General features: G+C 39.8%; 1 protein-coding gene across 2 annotated transcripts in view; it reads left to right on the top strand.

The window, feature by feature from the left end:
• mRpL18 (mitochondrial ribosomal protein L18) overlaps window positions 1–15293 on the top strand; it is a 31893-nt gene extending 16600 nt beyond the window's left edge. For both annotated transcript variants that reach the window (XM_068230541.1, XM_068230542.1), the window contains one exon: window positions 14991–15293. In XM_068230541.1, the coding sequence (XP_068086642.1) occupies window positions 14991–15113 (123 nt within the window). In that variant the 3' untranslated portion in view covers window positions 15114–15293. The remainder of the gene's footprint in view (window positions 1–14990) is intronic.
• Window positions 15294–16512: the final 1219 nt, after the last annotated feature.

The following is a 16512-nucleotide window of genomic DNA, read 5'->3' as shown; positions in this document are numbered from 1 at the left end:
TAATTAACCATTAAGTATCACTTAAGAAAGAAAATTAACGCAATATAAAATACAAATGAATTTATTATACAAAAAAAATGAGATGAATCGGAAAAGTTTCCTTAAAGCGTGGAGGACTTTACAATTTACTGAATTTACCATTGCTTGCTTTATCTAATTGAAGCTTACCAATTGCAGCTTCCGTTGAAGTCATCTGGTTTCCGTGGTTACTCGTTCTCTTCTTCTCGATGTAGACTTTGCTCCATGGACATCCTTCCTTCCTTCCTTCTCTGATATGGTACGGGCTATCTGGACTAGCACTCCCTACACGCCTAGTCTTTAAAATAGACATTGGCCCTATACTTGTAAAAACTGATCAGCGTTGATCGTATGAGGAGAAAATTCAGAGATATGAATTTATCCTTATTAGTAGAAATCTCAAACCAACTGAGCTATACTATTTATACGGTACAGACTTGTACCCAAAATTCCGTAGACTTGAACTAAACATAGTTCTTCGTCCACAATATTTACTGAATATAACACAAGCCGTAAGCTTGTTTCGTTTCACGTAGATCCGATAACCTCACCGCATCTAAGTACTGTATCGAAGCGATAACACATTGTACAAAAATAACTATGTCGCGGAGCGACCACACACTGTTTCAAAAATCAAATCACGTCGTTCAAAGTAGATGTTCACAGTAGAAGTAGTAATGATGGAGTTCACGTAGTTAGGTTGTAAGGTCGTACGGTCCCGTTCTCGTGTTGATAACCAGTATATATCCGGGCTCACCCCCACTCTTGGTAACAGTTCAATCTCAAAACTCATATACAACGAAGTATCTGATTCGATAGATCGAAGCATCAACTCCCCTTTTCTCCTTCCTCGACAAGTCCAGAAGGCGTGGCGATGATATAGCTGACCAGCTTGCAAGCCTCGCGCACAGGTCGCTGTTTACTAGCCTTGGTCATAAAATAAACCCATGGCGCATGCAAAATCCCAAGCTTCAAGAATAACCTTCCGTATACACAAACATGAGATGAAATGAAAACAACTATGTCTCAACATATTGACCGTATTTACAACATAATGAATTCTTATCCTACATAATATAATAATTTAAATAATAAAACGATGTTATCATATATACAATATGATTCCAAAAAGCCTTGATTACAAATGATTGACGTTGAATAAAAATGTTATTACAAATAATTGCCTATGGCGGAAAAACTTGATATCAAATTATATCGCGTAAAATGATATTATATTAAATTAGTAAGGCTGGAGAAGCCTGGATGGTTACAAGCTTAACAAATGTATTAGGCTATTCATAATCATACATAATGAATCTTTTTAGGCTTAGGCCTAAATTCCAATTTACAATGAAAAATATCAATTGAGTAGTACGAGTACAACTAATCTTGAGTTTTCATCACGCTCAGAGATGTACTTTCCATCTGAGAGCGAAATGTGGGCATCATCGCTATCGTCGCTACAGAAAACTTGCATTTGATCATTATTGTTGTTTTCAACTATTTCGCTGCACCGGCCTTTTTTCCTTGGACTCTTTTCTTTTTTTTTTTTTGGTTTGGTTTTGGAGTTTTGTTTAGCAGATTCCAGTTGTGTGACAAGTAAGCTATCTGTCCAGCCCTTTCAGTTGTAAGTCAGTTTCTTTTCTTACAGTGGATCCAGCTGAATGTGCTAAACGTTCTTTCAACAGCAGCATATGTTACTGGAGCAGCTTTCAAGCCCCTCCACTATAACATAGGGCTAATTGCTTTCTCTTTTTCAGTTTTTAATCCTTCCCAAAGAAAGGGCCGCTGCCACAGCCCCTCTTTGTTTCTGTAGTCCGCAATCTTTTGCCGAAGTTAAACTACTTTTGTTCCCATACTACTGCCGCCGACTTACAGACAAACTCAATAGCATCAAGGAGTTCAACAGGTTTCAAACTGCAACCTTGAGATGAAGAGATCAATAAGTCGGCAGCCAGATGAATTTGGCTGGCACCAAATTTCACACGTTTCTCCAGTTTGGCTAGCACAGTTTTCTCTTCAAATTTATAGAAGAGGGGATTCTGGAATTTCTGGCTTGAGAGTGTTGTGTAGTTTGTGAAACTTTGTGAAAACATTTTGGATTGTGGGGGTGTTGGACTCAAAGACAGTAATAAGTTCAATGATTGGATCAAAAATGTTCACCAGCTTTGATCTCGAACCCAAAATACTCCCATCATCAAGTAGCTGCCATTTCATTTCTGGTGTGATTTCAGCTTCCTCACTAACAGCAAGCTTTTGAAGCACAGATTTATTTGCTAGTAAACTTTGTAAACAAAACAAGTTGCTTCCCAGGAAGTTTCAAAGATATGCTATCTTCAAACTTTTTGTCCAATTGAAGTTGGTCAAATAATGCTTTCAGGATGTGGCTGTTCTTGATGCTTTTCACTATGCTAATAACAGTTACCATGAAAGATTTCACGGTGTTACACATAAAAGATGCAAGAGGTGAGCAATGCAACCAAGTGGTATGATTGATGGATATTTCTCCTTAAAAACACAGCAGTTCTCATGTTGGAAGCGTTATCTCCAATTACTACCAGAAACTTGTCAGAACCATGTCTTTCAGTTACATTGATCATCAACTCAGCTAAGTAAGGTGCATTGTGTCTGTTTTCTTTTGTTGCTACAAACTCCACAAAAAGCGGTTCTGGTTTTGATATGACAAAGTTTACTATTGACTCATTTCTGATATTACTCCAACCGTCACACTGTAAATGTAAGTGTTTCGAGTCAGTTAGCTGGTACGCAACTTCATTTTGCATTTCTGCATACTGAGGTTTGAGATATGAAGGAGTTAGACGATACCTGGATGGTGGTTTGTAAGATGGATAAAGTTTTTTCAAGAATTCTAACCACAGTGGACGTTCAACCATAGATAACGAAGCTCCGCTTATGAAGACTGCTTTCGCCAAACTTTGGCTGAGGCTTTCCTAAAAATTAAAAGAAAACATATTAGGTATGCCATATTGTTATTATAGCCTACAACAAAACAAGTGTTCTTGAGTAAGTGGTGGTGGTGGTGGTGGTGATTATTGTTGTAAGAGAAAGTACAACTAGGCAACCATCCTCTATATAACACTAATCAGAGGGAAAAATGGAAGGGATCCGACACTTCGAAAAATGAAGATATCGGCCAAAGAAAGACAAGGGCTACGAAGGGTGTGAAAATGAAAGACTCCCTAGCCCTCGCAAACCTAATAGCGTCGGGGTCGAAAAAGAACAAGAGTTGACCAAGGGAGGTCAGATAGGATAGATGAAAGTGAGGAGCTTGGCACAAGTAAGTGGAAGCAATGCCAGGACTCAGCTAAGGGCCCCGTGGTCGCCGACCCACGCTCCAATATTCAGAGCCCCTGGGGCCCCTATTAGTCGCCTCTTACGACAGACAGGGGATACCGTGGGTGTTATTCTACCTCCCCCGCCCACAGGGGGAGTTCTTGAGTAAACAATCCCTTTACAAGACTAGTTCACTTTCTGATATAAAAAGAGAAACAAAAACAGCAAAATTAAGTGTCCCAAACATGTATCGACGTGTCCGAAAGTCTGATAAGGAAATTATTGTCCGCGAGCCTTTATCGCTGAACTGTCCAGCGCTAAACACTACGACGTCGTGTAGCGCTCGCAGAAGCAACTTCCTCCACAGGCAGTTAGCATCGTTTGCAAATTTTTTTACTGTTTTTGCGTATATTTTCATTACAGAAAGTAAATATAAAATTATGAAAAATTTGAAGGTGATAGAGTCATGGTGAACAATTACCCAAATTTGTTTACTTAGGCAAATTGATTATCGGCCCAGACGAATAATTGGGCCTATTTTTTTCAAGATGACAGTAAATGCAGAGAGGTACCAAAATGAAATGTTGACGCCCTTCTTCCATCAGTTAACAGAAGAAGAACAATCGTGTGGGTGGTTTCAACAAGATTCAACCCCTGCTCATACAGCAGAAGATTCCCTTCTTACAAATTTGGAAGTGTTTGCAGACAGGGTGATCAGTGCTGGTATATTTCCCCCTTGTTCTCCAGATCTAACAGTGTGTGATTTTTACTTGTGGAGTAAACTGAAAGAAAAAGTGTATTTTCCTTTTTTTTTAATTTTGAAGGATCAATATTGTTCCTGATTTCAATTTAAGACATCAAATACCTGTGTTTCAGTCCTTGTTTGTCCAACACTTCATCAACACATCAAAAAGTGTTGTACAAAGCTCAAAAACTGACAATACCCTCATTTTGGGTATTTAAATGACCACTGGGTTTATACCCGGGTAATTACCCAATATATATTTACCTTCCCATTGGGTATTTACCCGGCCCACATCGCTAACCGTGCGGTTAGGAGCGCACAGCTGTGAGCTTGCATCGGGAGATAGTGGGTTCGAACTCCACTGTCGGCCGCCCTGAAGAGGGTTTTCCGTGGTTTCCGATTTTCACACCAGGCAAATGCTGGGGCTGTACCTTAAGGCTATGGTCGCTTCCTTCTTGCTCCTAGCCCTTTCCTATCCCATCGTGTCGGTGCGATGTAAAGCGCATCGTTGTAAACTAAGATCATTTGGACATGTAAAGAAGATGGAAGAGGAAAGAATACCAAAACAAATGATGGAGATGAAGTTCAAGGGAAAGAGAGCAAGAGCGACACCTAGAACAAGGTGGAGCGATTCAGTAAAGGAGAGTACAAGAAGAAGAAACCAGGACAAAATTATGGAAGAGGAATGGTGGAAGGAGAGAGGAAGGTGGAGAAGTGCCTTAAATGCTCTGACCCAGTAGGAGCTGGATAAGGGGAAAGGAGGAGGAGGAGGATGATGATGAAATCATTTTTCAAGTTGAACGGAAATCTTTTTAAATCAAAATTTTTCTCATGGGCTAAATGGCTTGAACAGAACCAGTTTGGACATTTTTAATATATGTAGATTTTTTTATTATACAATCTTCCTGCAACAGCTGCAGGTTGCCCAAGGGAAAGAGTACCTTGAACAATAATAACAGATACACGAGATAGTATGAAGTTAAGAGTAGGTAAAAGAGTGAGGCACGTCAAACATTTATTATTTGAGGTCCACAAGCATGGTTCTTGAAGATCATGGTGGACTTCTTGAGTGTGGTAATGGGAATGTTGTAGATGAAACCTCTATTCAGCCCAAAGCTATTGCAGAAGTTGACAAAAAATTGAGCGTCTAACATCAAGCCTATTACAGAGATGGATGAGAGCTTATACTTTCTGTTGGACCTTATCCCTATGTACCAGAATATGGTAAGTAAAGAAGAACTGTTAATAATCAGTGCCATTCATTATATGTAAAATTGATTAGTGCTTTGGCTGTCACAATGTTTGGGATTTGTAAAAAAGAAAACTATTGAAGCCTTTTGGTGTCTCCAAGTAGAAAATTGAAGTCAAAATTTATACTAAGTACTACTGCAGTGCACAGAAAAATTTTGTCTGCAGCAAGCCTGGTTATGGTCTGCTGTTAAAGCTTTCAGTTAGCAGCAGCTGAGGCAAGCTGGACCATTGACATGGCCATGAAAGGCAAAGGGTATGTGAAGGGTAGATAGTCATGGGAAGATTAAACAGTAAACAGTGCAGTGTATGTTAGTTTAGACAAAATATTGGTGACAGTGCAGCAGAATACTGAAGAGTGAGTGGAACATGATTGTATTATAGAATACGTAAATTAAAACTTCATAAATCATTACAGATTTCTTCTGCATCTTTCAGACATTCATCTTCTTTCCAAATTCATCCGTTTGAGCAATTGACAGAACATTAGAAAATAAAGTATCTAGTTTGTTCCAAGAACATTTTTATCATCCAAAGCAAGAATCTGTTTTGTCAAGTCAGCAACATCATAGTTAATATCTATATTTTTCAACATCTCAATTCAGAAATGTTCACTTCTATTTAAAGGACTTGATCAAACCAGGGTCTACGTTCTTTTTCAAAATTTAATATGCCCTGCACACAACGAAACACAGTGTTCAAACAGGGCGTTCTCCTCATCGAGAAGCACTAATTTTTAAGAATTTTCTAATTTCCTTTCCATGAACAACACTCATTCTTCAACTTCAAACCACATGAAAATGCACACCTCCCTTTATGTCAATTGATCTAAAGACTGCTTATGTTACAACAAAGGATTCACGCACTCATCACCAAATTCATGCGCAGTGTTTCAACATAAAGTCCATCAAAGAACATTGCAACGAGCCTAACACTCTAATATTTGCAGATGATCTGATCTGGGGAGAAAATGAAGCAAAAGTACAGGAGAAACAAATCTTTGAAATGGTCAGTTTAAAGAAAATGGACTAAACATCAGTAAAACAAAAACTGTTGAAATGACTGTCAACAGGAAAGGCACAGATTCAAACATTTTCCTGGAGGAAACTCTATTGCAGTCTGTTTCTAACTTCAAATACCTTGGAAGTATAATTTCAAAAGATAACACAGTAAACCAAGAAATGCTTAATAGGACTCGGAAAGCTTCTCAGTTTTATTTTCAAGTGAGAAATCTACTCGGGATGATAAAATACCCCAGAAAGCAAAATTGACCATTTTTTATACCTACTTCATTCCAATTCTCACATATGGACTCGAAACATTTACCCTGCATAACAAGGCAAATAGTAAAAATGAAATGAAATTCATCAGAACAATGAACCAAAAGACCAGGGAGGACAAGATTACAATGAAGCCAGCAGGAAGGAGACTGGCTTCAAAATTCCTGTTACCGAGTTTTAGGAAGACGCAGGCTACAATGGTTTGTACATGTTAGGAGGATGGACGGAACGAGAACAGCAAGGAATTACTTTGACAGAGAAGCAAAAGGGGAGAGGCCAGTTGGGAGGCCAAGAAATAGATGGATAGACACAGTGAAATCGGAGGTCAGCAAGAGGAATGCCAAGTGGGAGGACATAGAGGAACAGAAACTATATTTTGACAGGAAGAAGTGGCAAGCGCTTGTACACCACACCCGGGAAACTGAAGCTGGAAAATGATGTTTCAACATGACATTAATTTTAAGAATTCCTAAGGAAGGTCAGTTATTTTATGTACATTGATTTTAACATTATTACTGTAATTTCAGGTCATCCTCATGAAGGGTCATAAGTATATAATTTCCATTTATTTTGGAAAGACCTCCTGTATTTACAGGCTGCCGCTAGGTATGATCTTTAGAACAAGGTAAAACATATCAATTTTCTGTACATATTTACTAATGAAAGACAATTCAAAATTAGCTGTAGAGGTGGTGTCTCAGGATCTTAATGGAGCCTCAGAGGACGAAGGTTGCGATTTCGGGGATGAGCTTCATTGGGAGTTGGAAGCGCTTCCATGTGGCGACGAAGTGACAAGGTATGGTACCGCAAACTCCGACCATTATCCCTATTATTTCAATTTCCTGAAGGTGGTATTTAGATTTGTAGTAAGGGATAGTGGGTTTGTATTTGTTAATCTTTTCTAGATTAACCTCCTCTGACTGACCACTATGGTGCTCGAACCTGACAGTCAGATCTAATATGAATCCTGAGAACTGTTGTCTTTAAAGGCTATGATGTCAATTCTCTGCGAACTGTATTCTTTACCATGCTCTGTCAGCTGATTACAAGTAATACAAGTATTGATTAGGTTGACCTTAATTAACATTTTATTTTGTAACTAACATTTCATATGCATTTTTGTAATCCCAAATCACTGAATGATTTGGTCATTAAATTTCATCAGACTGATTCAGTTCACAATGTTCACGGATGCAAAACTTCATCCTGTATAGAATCTTGTAGAACACTACAAAGTCAGTGTGCAAGTGAGCACAGAGTCTGGAATTCCTATGTGGACAGCAAATAAAGGTGTAAGAAAAGAACTTCAAGTGGACCCCAATAAACTTACCATATTTCAAATATTAAAACAAACTCATCACATGAAGATGTTACTGTATTGTGAATGATTCCAGAGATTCATAAATCGACATGGGCTTGAAGTTTTAAATGAAACTTTTTTTTTATAGATGGGCCTTTGTTTCACTCATCTGGCTATGTAAGCACTCAAAATTCACAGATTTGATCCCCCGTCAATTGCAGTCCAATAAGTGATAGTCTTCAAAGTACAGGGTGGCGCACGAAATGTCATACACTGGAAATTGTTTATAGAAAATATAATATACAACATATTGAATACAAAATGGCCTTACAGCATTCTCTGACATGTGCATGGTTAGTCCGTGTGCAGGGCATGTTCGATATGTCCACCTTCTCGGTCTACAACAGCTTCGAGACGAACCCGCATGTTCGTGATCACTCTACGACACAAGTCCTCACTCAACCCTCGGAAGAAAGTCACAATGACTGCTTGCGATTCCTGTACATTTTCTGGTTTATGGCGGTAGATTGTCTCCTTCAAATATCCCCACAGGAAGAAGTCGCAGGGATTGAGATCGGGGCTATGCGGTGGCCAGATTGAGCCGCTCTGAAAATGCTCGGGATGTCGATGGGACATCACACAGGGCCCGAAATGTTCATTCAGGAAGTCCAGAACAACATTTGCTGTGTGCGGACGAGCTCCATCTTGCATAAACCATTGTGTCTCTATTGGTAGTCGTGATGCAAAGAGTTCTGGAAGGAAACTGTTTGTCAACATGTCCAAGTAACGCGCACTATTGACTGTGTCATTGAAAAAGATTGGCCCAATAATTCTATGACTGGAAATTGCAGCCCACACACACTCTTTCACACCATGACTTTCAACCTTGTGCACAATAGCAGGCCGTTCTATTTGTTCACTGCACCATTGAGATAGACGTGTGCCTCATCACTGAATCATGTGTTGTGCAATACGGGATCACTTTCTGCAATAGCCCACGCAGCAAACTGTACTCGCCGTTGCTTGTCAAGCGCCGTTAGTTTATGACCTGTTGTCATTTTGTATGGAAACACGTCAAGGTCAGACTGCAGTATTCTCTGAATTGGCCGACGAGAGATGCCCAGATGAACGCATGCAGTTCTGGTGGATTTGGAGGGGCTCCGAGCCACAACCGCTCTCACAGCAGCAACATTCTCCGGTGAGCGGACCGGCTTGAGGCGGGGCCGTTTTCTCTTCAGTATGTTGCCTTCTGTTTCAGATTGCCTGGCCAGTCTGTATACAGTCTCCCGGCAAGGAGCCCACCGAGTACGGAAATTAACACAAAACCTTTCATGGGTCCGAGCTAAGCTCTTTGTTTCCACATAAAACAACACTATCTTCACCTTGTGTTCACGCGTCAATCTCCCTTTATCTGCCATGCTGCATAACTGGCAACCGGTACGCATTCGCGACGTGGTGCTGCCTGTCGGATCACGCATGAAGTAAGGTTTCCGTTCACGAAAGGATATGGTTGCGAGCCCATGTTTACACATTTTATAAAACATTTCCGATGGATGACATTTCGTGCACCACCCTGTACGTGTGTTGCTCAAAGAAGTAGGCCAGTTCCTCCAACAACTGTTACGGTTGTGGTGATTGCACGAATTATGTTTTATCTTGTTACAAGCACAAGTTGGTGCGCTGTACTACTGCTTAGGTATGATCTTTAGAACATACAGACTTGGCCTGTTTTAATTCGGTGGGGTGTGTAACCTTGAAACGTTAAATTTAAAATAAACATGGAAAATTAATAAATATTGAACATTAAAATATGAATTAAATATTGTGACGAGTTGGCAGGGTAGTAGATAAATTAACACTAGACTGGTAGAGTCTATACTACGATTCATTTACTAATTGCTAAAACTACACGTTACACATTTAGGCTTACTGGGAACACAACTTATGCTCGTAGTATAGGACACAAAGTTACACAGTTTGTTCTCTCTCTCTCTCTCTCTCTCTCTCTCTCTCTCTCTCTCTCTCTCTTAGTTTCTCACTTGTACTAACACTACAGATTGTTCTTACAAGCTAAACAGTTATGTCACAAAGTTCACTTACACACGCACTTGCACCCTAGGTCAGTGCACACTGCATTCCACACTGCCCAGTTTTACATTCACACACATCGCTTAACTACGCGGTCTCACTTTCACAGTCAGTCCACGCTGTGGCATGCAAGTCCGACAGTCACGGTAGTTCACGCACTTCACAGCACTGTCCTCAGCTGCACTTGCATGGAATGATTGCTGGAAGTCACTCACTGGCTAAGCTCATGACTGACTACGCCAACTCCAACTCACTGGCAAGTCACTCCTGTCTTATATACCTGAGCCAGGCTTTCTAGAACAGTCCAGATGCTGGATGTATCCAAAAACCTCGCGAGGAGCAAGACTCCAGGTTAATCGTCGTGTAATTTCCAGTCTTACGCCACGCCACCACCGGCGGAAGAGAAGGGGAGCTAGCCTAGCACCTAAGCCTTGTTCATGATTGGTACAGTCGAAGAGTAAGCAAGTGGGGCGTAGTCAGTGACGTCGTCAGCCCATCGCAAATTGGCATGGTGGACACTATAACCTTTACAATATTTTGAAATGTGGAAATTAATTAAATTTAGAACAGGTAAAATGAAACATCGCAGCACCCAGATGGATGACAGTTGAAAGAGAAAGGATCCAGAAAGTGGAGAAATTCAAATACCTGAAGGAGTGGATAGACAATAACCTGTCAGAAAGAGAGGCACTATTATTGAGAAGCAACAAGATGAACTTGGCATATAAACTAACTACGAACACTTACAGGAAGAAGAATATCTCGATCAATGCAAAACTCAGACACTACCAGGCAATGATCTGCCCAGAGGCTTTATATGCAGCTGAAAGTTTGAACCTGATAAAAACAGGATTGGTCAAGAAGTTGGAATTAGTGGAGGGAAAGATTCTGAGAAGATACTGGGACCCCAAAGAATAAAGGATGGATCATACAAAAAGAAAGGAAACCAAGAATTATATCTCAAGATGGAAAAGATCTCGGATGCCATCCGGAAGAGGAAAGCCATGTTCTTCGGACATATCTACAGAATGAACCCGGGAAGACTGATCAATCAGATAATAAGATTTTTTGAGACCAGGAAAACTACAGTGTGCTGGTACCAGGAGGTGAAGAAGGACATGGAAGAAATGGGAATACAAGGAATGGAAATCAGCAACAAGGATGCTTACAAGTCGAGGATCAAGGCCACCAAGAGGTTTCAAGCGCCATGGACAGAAAAAAAGGAAGGGATTGCAGAATGAAAGGATAAAGGGGAACTGGACGAGGAATAAAGCCCAGAAACAGATGAAGCTGAATTTGAATTAACGTGGTCCATAGTCGGCCAAAACGAAAAAGAAGAAGAAAATGAAACAACAAAACGCAATGAAATCAAGTATAACCAACAACAACTAAAGGTCAAGGATATGGAAAATGGAATGGACTCTATGAGGCGATGGAACGTAAACTTTTGTGGTGAAACTTCAAATAAAGAATAATTTACAAGGGCCATCCGATAACTAAGTTTCCCTAATTTACAAAAAACACAAGCGGCTTATTTACACTTGTGAAATATTTTATTTTCATTCTGCAACTCATACACTACTTCTCCACATAGTCACCATTTCTGTCCAAACACTTTTGGAATCTTGACAGCAGTTTTTTGATACCTTCATCATACCAGGTCGGGTCCTGTCTCCGTAGCCAGCGTTTCACCTCCGCTTCCTCCTCTTCATAAGTCGCAAACCGCTTGCCTCCAAGGTCCAACATGAGTTGTGGAAAGAGATAGAAATCACTTGGGGCATGATCTGGAAAATAAGGATGATGGGGAAAAAGGTCCCATTTGAAGTTCTGCGGCAAATCTTGCCCATAACTTTGCCCGCAGAGGCAGAAGTCTTGGCCTTTTTTGGTGCACGTTCACCAGGTTTCTTCAATACCATGCTTTGTCGTTTAGTTTCTGGAGTTGAATGATACACCCAGCTCTCATCCCCAGTGACAATGTGGGGAAAAAGTTTATCTTCCTCTCTTTGAAGTATTTGGAGGAAAGATTGGGCCGCCTTGATCCGTTGTGGCTTGTGAGCATTAGTAATCAAACTTGGGACGCATATTGCACAGACTTCTGGATATTGTAAGATATCTGATAGGAGTGTCCAATTTCCATACCAGGAGGCAGTTGATCTTCGTCCACCACATTCCAAAGTGCAGCAGTGACTGCACTGCCTATACCGGTAATGGGCCTGCCGCTGCGCTCATCATCGTGCATATTTTGCTCCCTATCCAGGAACCATGAGAGCCAGCGACAAACCATTTTGATGCTCACGCATCCTTCACCTTAAACACACACTAAATGGCGATGAAAATTGATAGCCATTTCATTTTCTGCAGTGAAAAACCGAATAACAGAACAAAGTTCACGAGCGGACACGCTTTCAAGTGGTAGCTCCATGGCAGCTGGCACCGTTCTGGCAAACATGGAGCAAGCACGTGTTGTTGAAGGTCAGGTGCAGCCATCATACCCCAGTGAAAGTTCCTACAGTACCAACTTAATTTTAAAACATGCGGTTTGCAGAGAAAAAATAGGGAAACTTATTTATTGGATGGCCTTTGTACTTAACCTCTATTTATTATTAAAATAACAAATCAAAAAGGAAATAAAGAAAACTTACGTAGACATGAAAACAGAAATGTGAACTATGATAGAATTAAGTTACAGTCTTACGATGATCTTACCGATGCTAGTCTTGATGCGTTATAAATGACAAACATAAATTAAAGTGAACATAACCATGACAGAAAATTAAGTTAAAGTAACCATCTATTCCACACTGCGGAGTGGATCAATTTTTAAAAATCAATCACAGGTGGAAATATTTCAGTTACATCTTCAAACACAGCAGAAAACTGCTAATTAAAAAAATGTGGAGCAACCCCCTTCACTAAAGAGAAGAAATATTTTGATTTGTCTTAGTAAAATCGACGAGTAAAATCCTGTGACAAATTAAGATTTAAAATCAATTTAAATTAAGTTACATTAGGAACCAAGAAAAGTCGGGACTCCCAGACAAACCGTCGGATCTACATGATCTCGAAGACAGAATGAATCTACCGTGTGACACGCTTCCTGAATGTAGCCCGCACTGGGTAGTGCAACAGGAAACAGCACAGCAGAGTTAATGACCAATGAACGCACAGGAGTTACCTTTCCATTTTTCTAAACCAATCAAATTAAAATTGCTGGTCATTTAGTCGTCCAACTTGTAGAAGCTCGTGTCTTGTGCAAGTCCCAGAAGAATTGACACGTGCGGTGCAGTGTGTCCCACAAGTAATCTTGAATTTACTTGGAGTAGGCCAAATATAGAACAGAAATAAGCACTTGCAGCACACTCACAGGGTATATTGTACTATTGTGTATTTTTATGGTGTGTAGTATGTCAAACAAATTAAAAATCACCACTGATCTGTGTTTAGGGCTGTCGCCCATATGGCAGATACCCTATTGAATTGTTTACATAGTCTTTTCTTACATGGTTTTCAAGAAGTTTGAATTTTACTAAACCTTGGTAAATTATTCCAATTTGTAATTCCTCTTCCTATAAACTAGTATTTTTCACAATTTGTTCTCTTGAATTCCAACTTTATCTTAATATGACTATCATTTCTATTTTTTTAAACTACAATCAAACTTATTAGTCTACTGATATCATTCCAAGCTTTCTCTCCACTGACATCTCGAAACATTCCACTTAATCAAACCGTTTGTCCCCTTATTCCCAAGTCTTCCCAGCCCAAAGTTTACTACATTTTCGTAATGCTATTGTTTTGCCAGAAATCACCCAGAACAAATTGTGCTGCTTTCCTTTGGAACTTCTCCAGTTCTCGAATAAAGTAATCCTGGTTCCATACTCTAACTGGGGTCGTAGCATTGCACACCCTCTTCTTTACATACTTATTACAACCCCTAAATACTCTTGTTAATGTGATTACCCCAATGAAGTTCTCTCCCAATATTAACACTTAAGTACTTACAGTAGTCTGAGTTGCTACTATCCCATCAGCACAGTAAGTAAAACTTACAGAACTTCTCCTATTGGTGAAGCTTATAACCTGACTTTTAACCCTGTTTATTGACATGCCACTGTCTGCTGTCCATCTCACAACTTTTAACTGAATTATTTCTTAATCTATACAGTATAACATCAACTACCAGAAGCTTTTTCTCTAATTCCAAATCTTGACTCATACCATTTATGAGAAAATACAGACTTTTAGGTTTTCTTGTAGTCTCCATTCAATGGGCATGTCCTAGCCAACGCAATCTAGCAGTCTTCATCAAAAATACTATATCCTGATCATAGTACAGATCTCTAAGCTCCTGATTAGATCTAATACACCATCCCAGCTCAGTTGTAACTGGTCCAAAAATCTTCCCCAATACCTTTCTTTCCCATGCCATTAACCTATTTTCTTCTGTTTTATTTAATACCCAGGTCTCAGCTCCATATGTAACCACTGGTCTAATGACAGTCTTATAATTGTTCTTAGCTTTCCTGGATATTTGTTTGTTTCTTAATGTTGGAATTAAGGCACCATAGCATCGATTTCCTGCAGCCAGTCTAGTGTTTATTTCCTTTTTTGTTTCATTTTGTGAAATCATCAGAGAGCCTAGATATCTAAATTCCTGTACTCCTTCAAAACACTTTTTCTCCACACCTAAGTGCATTTGCAGGTTGACTAGATCTGGAACTCACTAGGAACTTAGTTTTGTTGTTATTCACTACCAGTCCAATTTGCTGTGTTCCCCTCTCCAATTCTTCATAGGTTTCAAGAAGTGCATTCTTTGTATGAGAAATTATGGCCACATCATCTGCATGATGATGATGATCATCATCATCATCATCACCACATCTTTCTGTTTAATAAATCAATTTGTGGATCTTAAATTGATTTAAATTGTCTTATATATTTTCAAGATCATGGTTTGAAGTAAATAATTGTCTTCTTTCTGCTGAAAAAATTATTATTTTCCTTTGTCTTTTTCCAGGTGGAGGCATTCGTATCAGAGTTGGAGAGGACTGGTATATCATTGACAGAACCTCCCAGATTTAAGCCATGGAGACCATGGGATCAGTACAGGCCCGAGAAACCATGGGAGGTCACGGAATAGAATAAAACATTATGATTTTCTGTTTTTGTAGATTTTCTTGTATTGTAAATAAATCCAAACACTAATTTATAAGTATTACTTCATTGGAATTTGGATAAATTTAACCCTAGTGCTACCAGCATTGTAGGCTGTACTGCCAGAGAGATTTTTCATTAAACGCATCCCTGTTTTCATATTGTCCTTGGTTGCGTAATTATTACCAAAAATAAATATTTTGCTGTGCGATTAGGGGAACGCAGCTGTGAGCTTGCATTTGGGAGATAGTGGGTTCGAACCCCACTGACGGTAGCCCTGAAAATGGTTTTATGTGGTTTCCCATTTGCACACACCCCCTGCGGGTTGGGGACACACATGCAGAATACACCTGCGGTATCCCCTGCCTGTCGTAAGAGGCGACTAAAAGGGGCGACCAAGGGATGATCAAATTAGAGCCATCAGACTACTTGTAATTAGTACCATCATGCAAGGAACACCATGGGTCGCATTTACTTGCGCGTAGTACCACTATGTTAGGTACGCAATGGGTTTGTGATTAGTAGTGACAGTGTGTGAATCAGGATGAGGGTCTTACAGTACCTGTGATTCAAATCAAATCAAAATCTCTTTATTTGCAAATGAGGTGTCTACCTCGGTGGCAAATGGTACACTAAAATACATTATTGTCAAGCACTAAATATTAAATTAACAAGAGAAGAAAATTTTTCCTATAATACAATATTATACAATTTACGCTAACAATGTTTTCTATTAAACACACAGCTCATCCTTAATAAATTTATATTGTTTACAAAATTCTACTTATAATATCTCCTGTACTACTTACAAATATAGTCAACATATACAGTATGTGGAATGACTTCAAATGATACTATACAACTGGTATAACATTAATATTTACATTGCATTTATTTATTTACTTTTTTTTACGGGTTCTGGATCCTAAGTAGCATAACGACCTGCTGCGTCTTAACCAGAGCCCGTTTTGCCACCACTTTTCAGAGTTCCTGAAGGGCCTTCACAGCTACCGTAGCGGTCCCAGGGCCCTCGAAGTCCCCACTGTACTTCACCCCTACAGGCAGTCCCCTACTTTGGCTGTCCAAACTCCTATCCCTCGTACCCCTATATGAGCAACACCATGGTTCTGTCTTGCCTATGCTTGGTTCCCACTATGTGAGGAATACCAAGGGATAGTTCGGGTCCCTGTGGTTGTTCCACTTGTGTGAGGAACGCCATAGGCTTGCGTTGCCTGTAAGTAGCGCCGCAATGTGCGAAACACCATAGGTCTGTGTTACATGTGCGCATTACACTACCTGTGAATAGTACCATAATGTGTGGAATACCGCGAGTACGCTACTTTTGATTAGTACCGCCAAATGACCATGCTGGCCATCCTCAGCCT

The sequence above is a fragment of the Anabrus simplex genome, chromosome X (genome assembly GCF_040414725.1).
Source record: "Anabrus simplex isolate iqAnaSimp1 chromosome X, ASM4041472v1, whole genome shotgun sequence".
Classification (NCBI taxonomy): Eukaryota; Metazoa; Arthropoda; class Insecta; order Orthoptera; family Tettigoniidae; genus Anabrus; species Anabrus simplex.
Note: the sequence above shows the minus strand (reverse complement) of the source record. Positions and strands in the feature narration are given on the sequence as shown.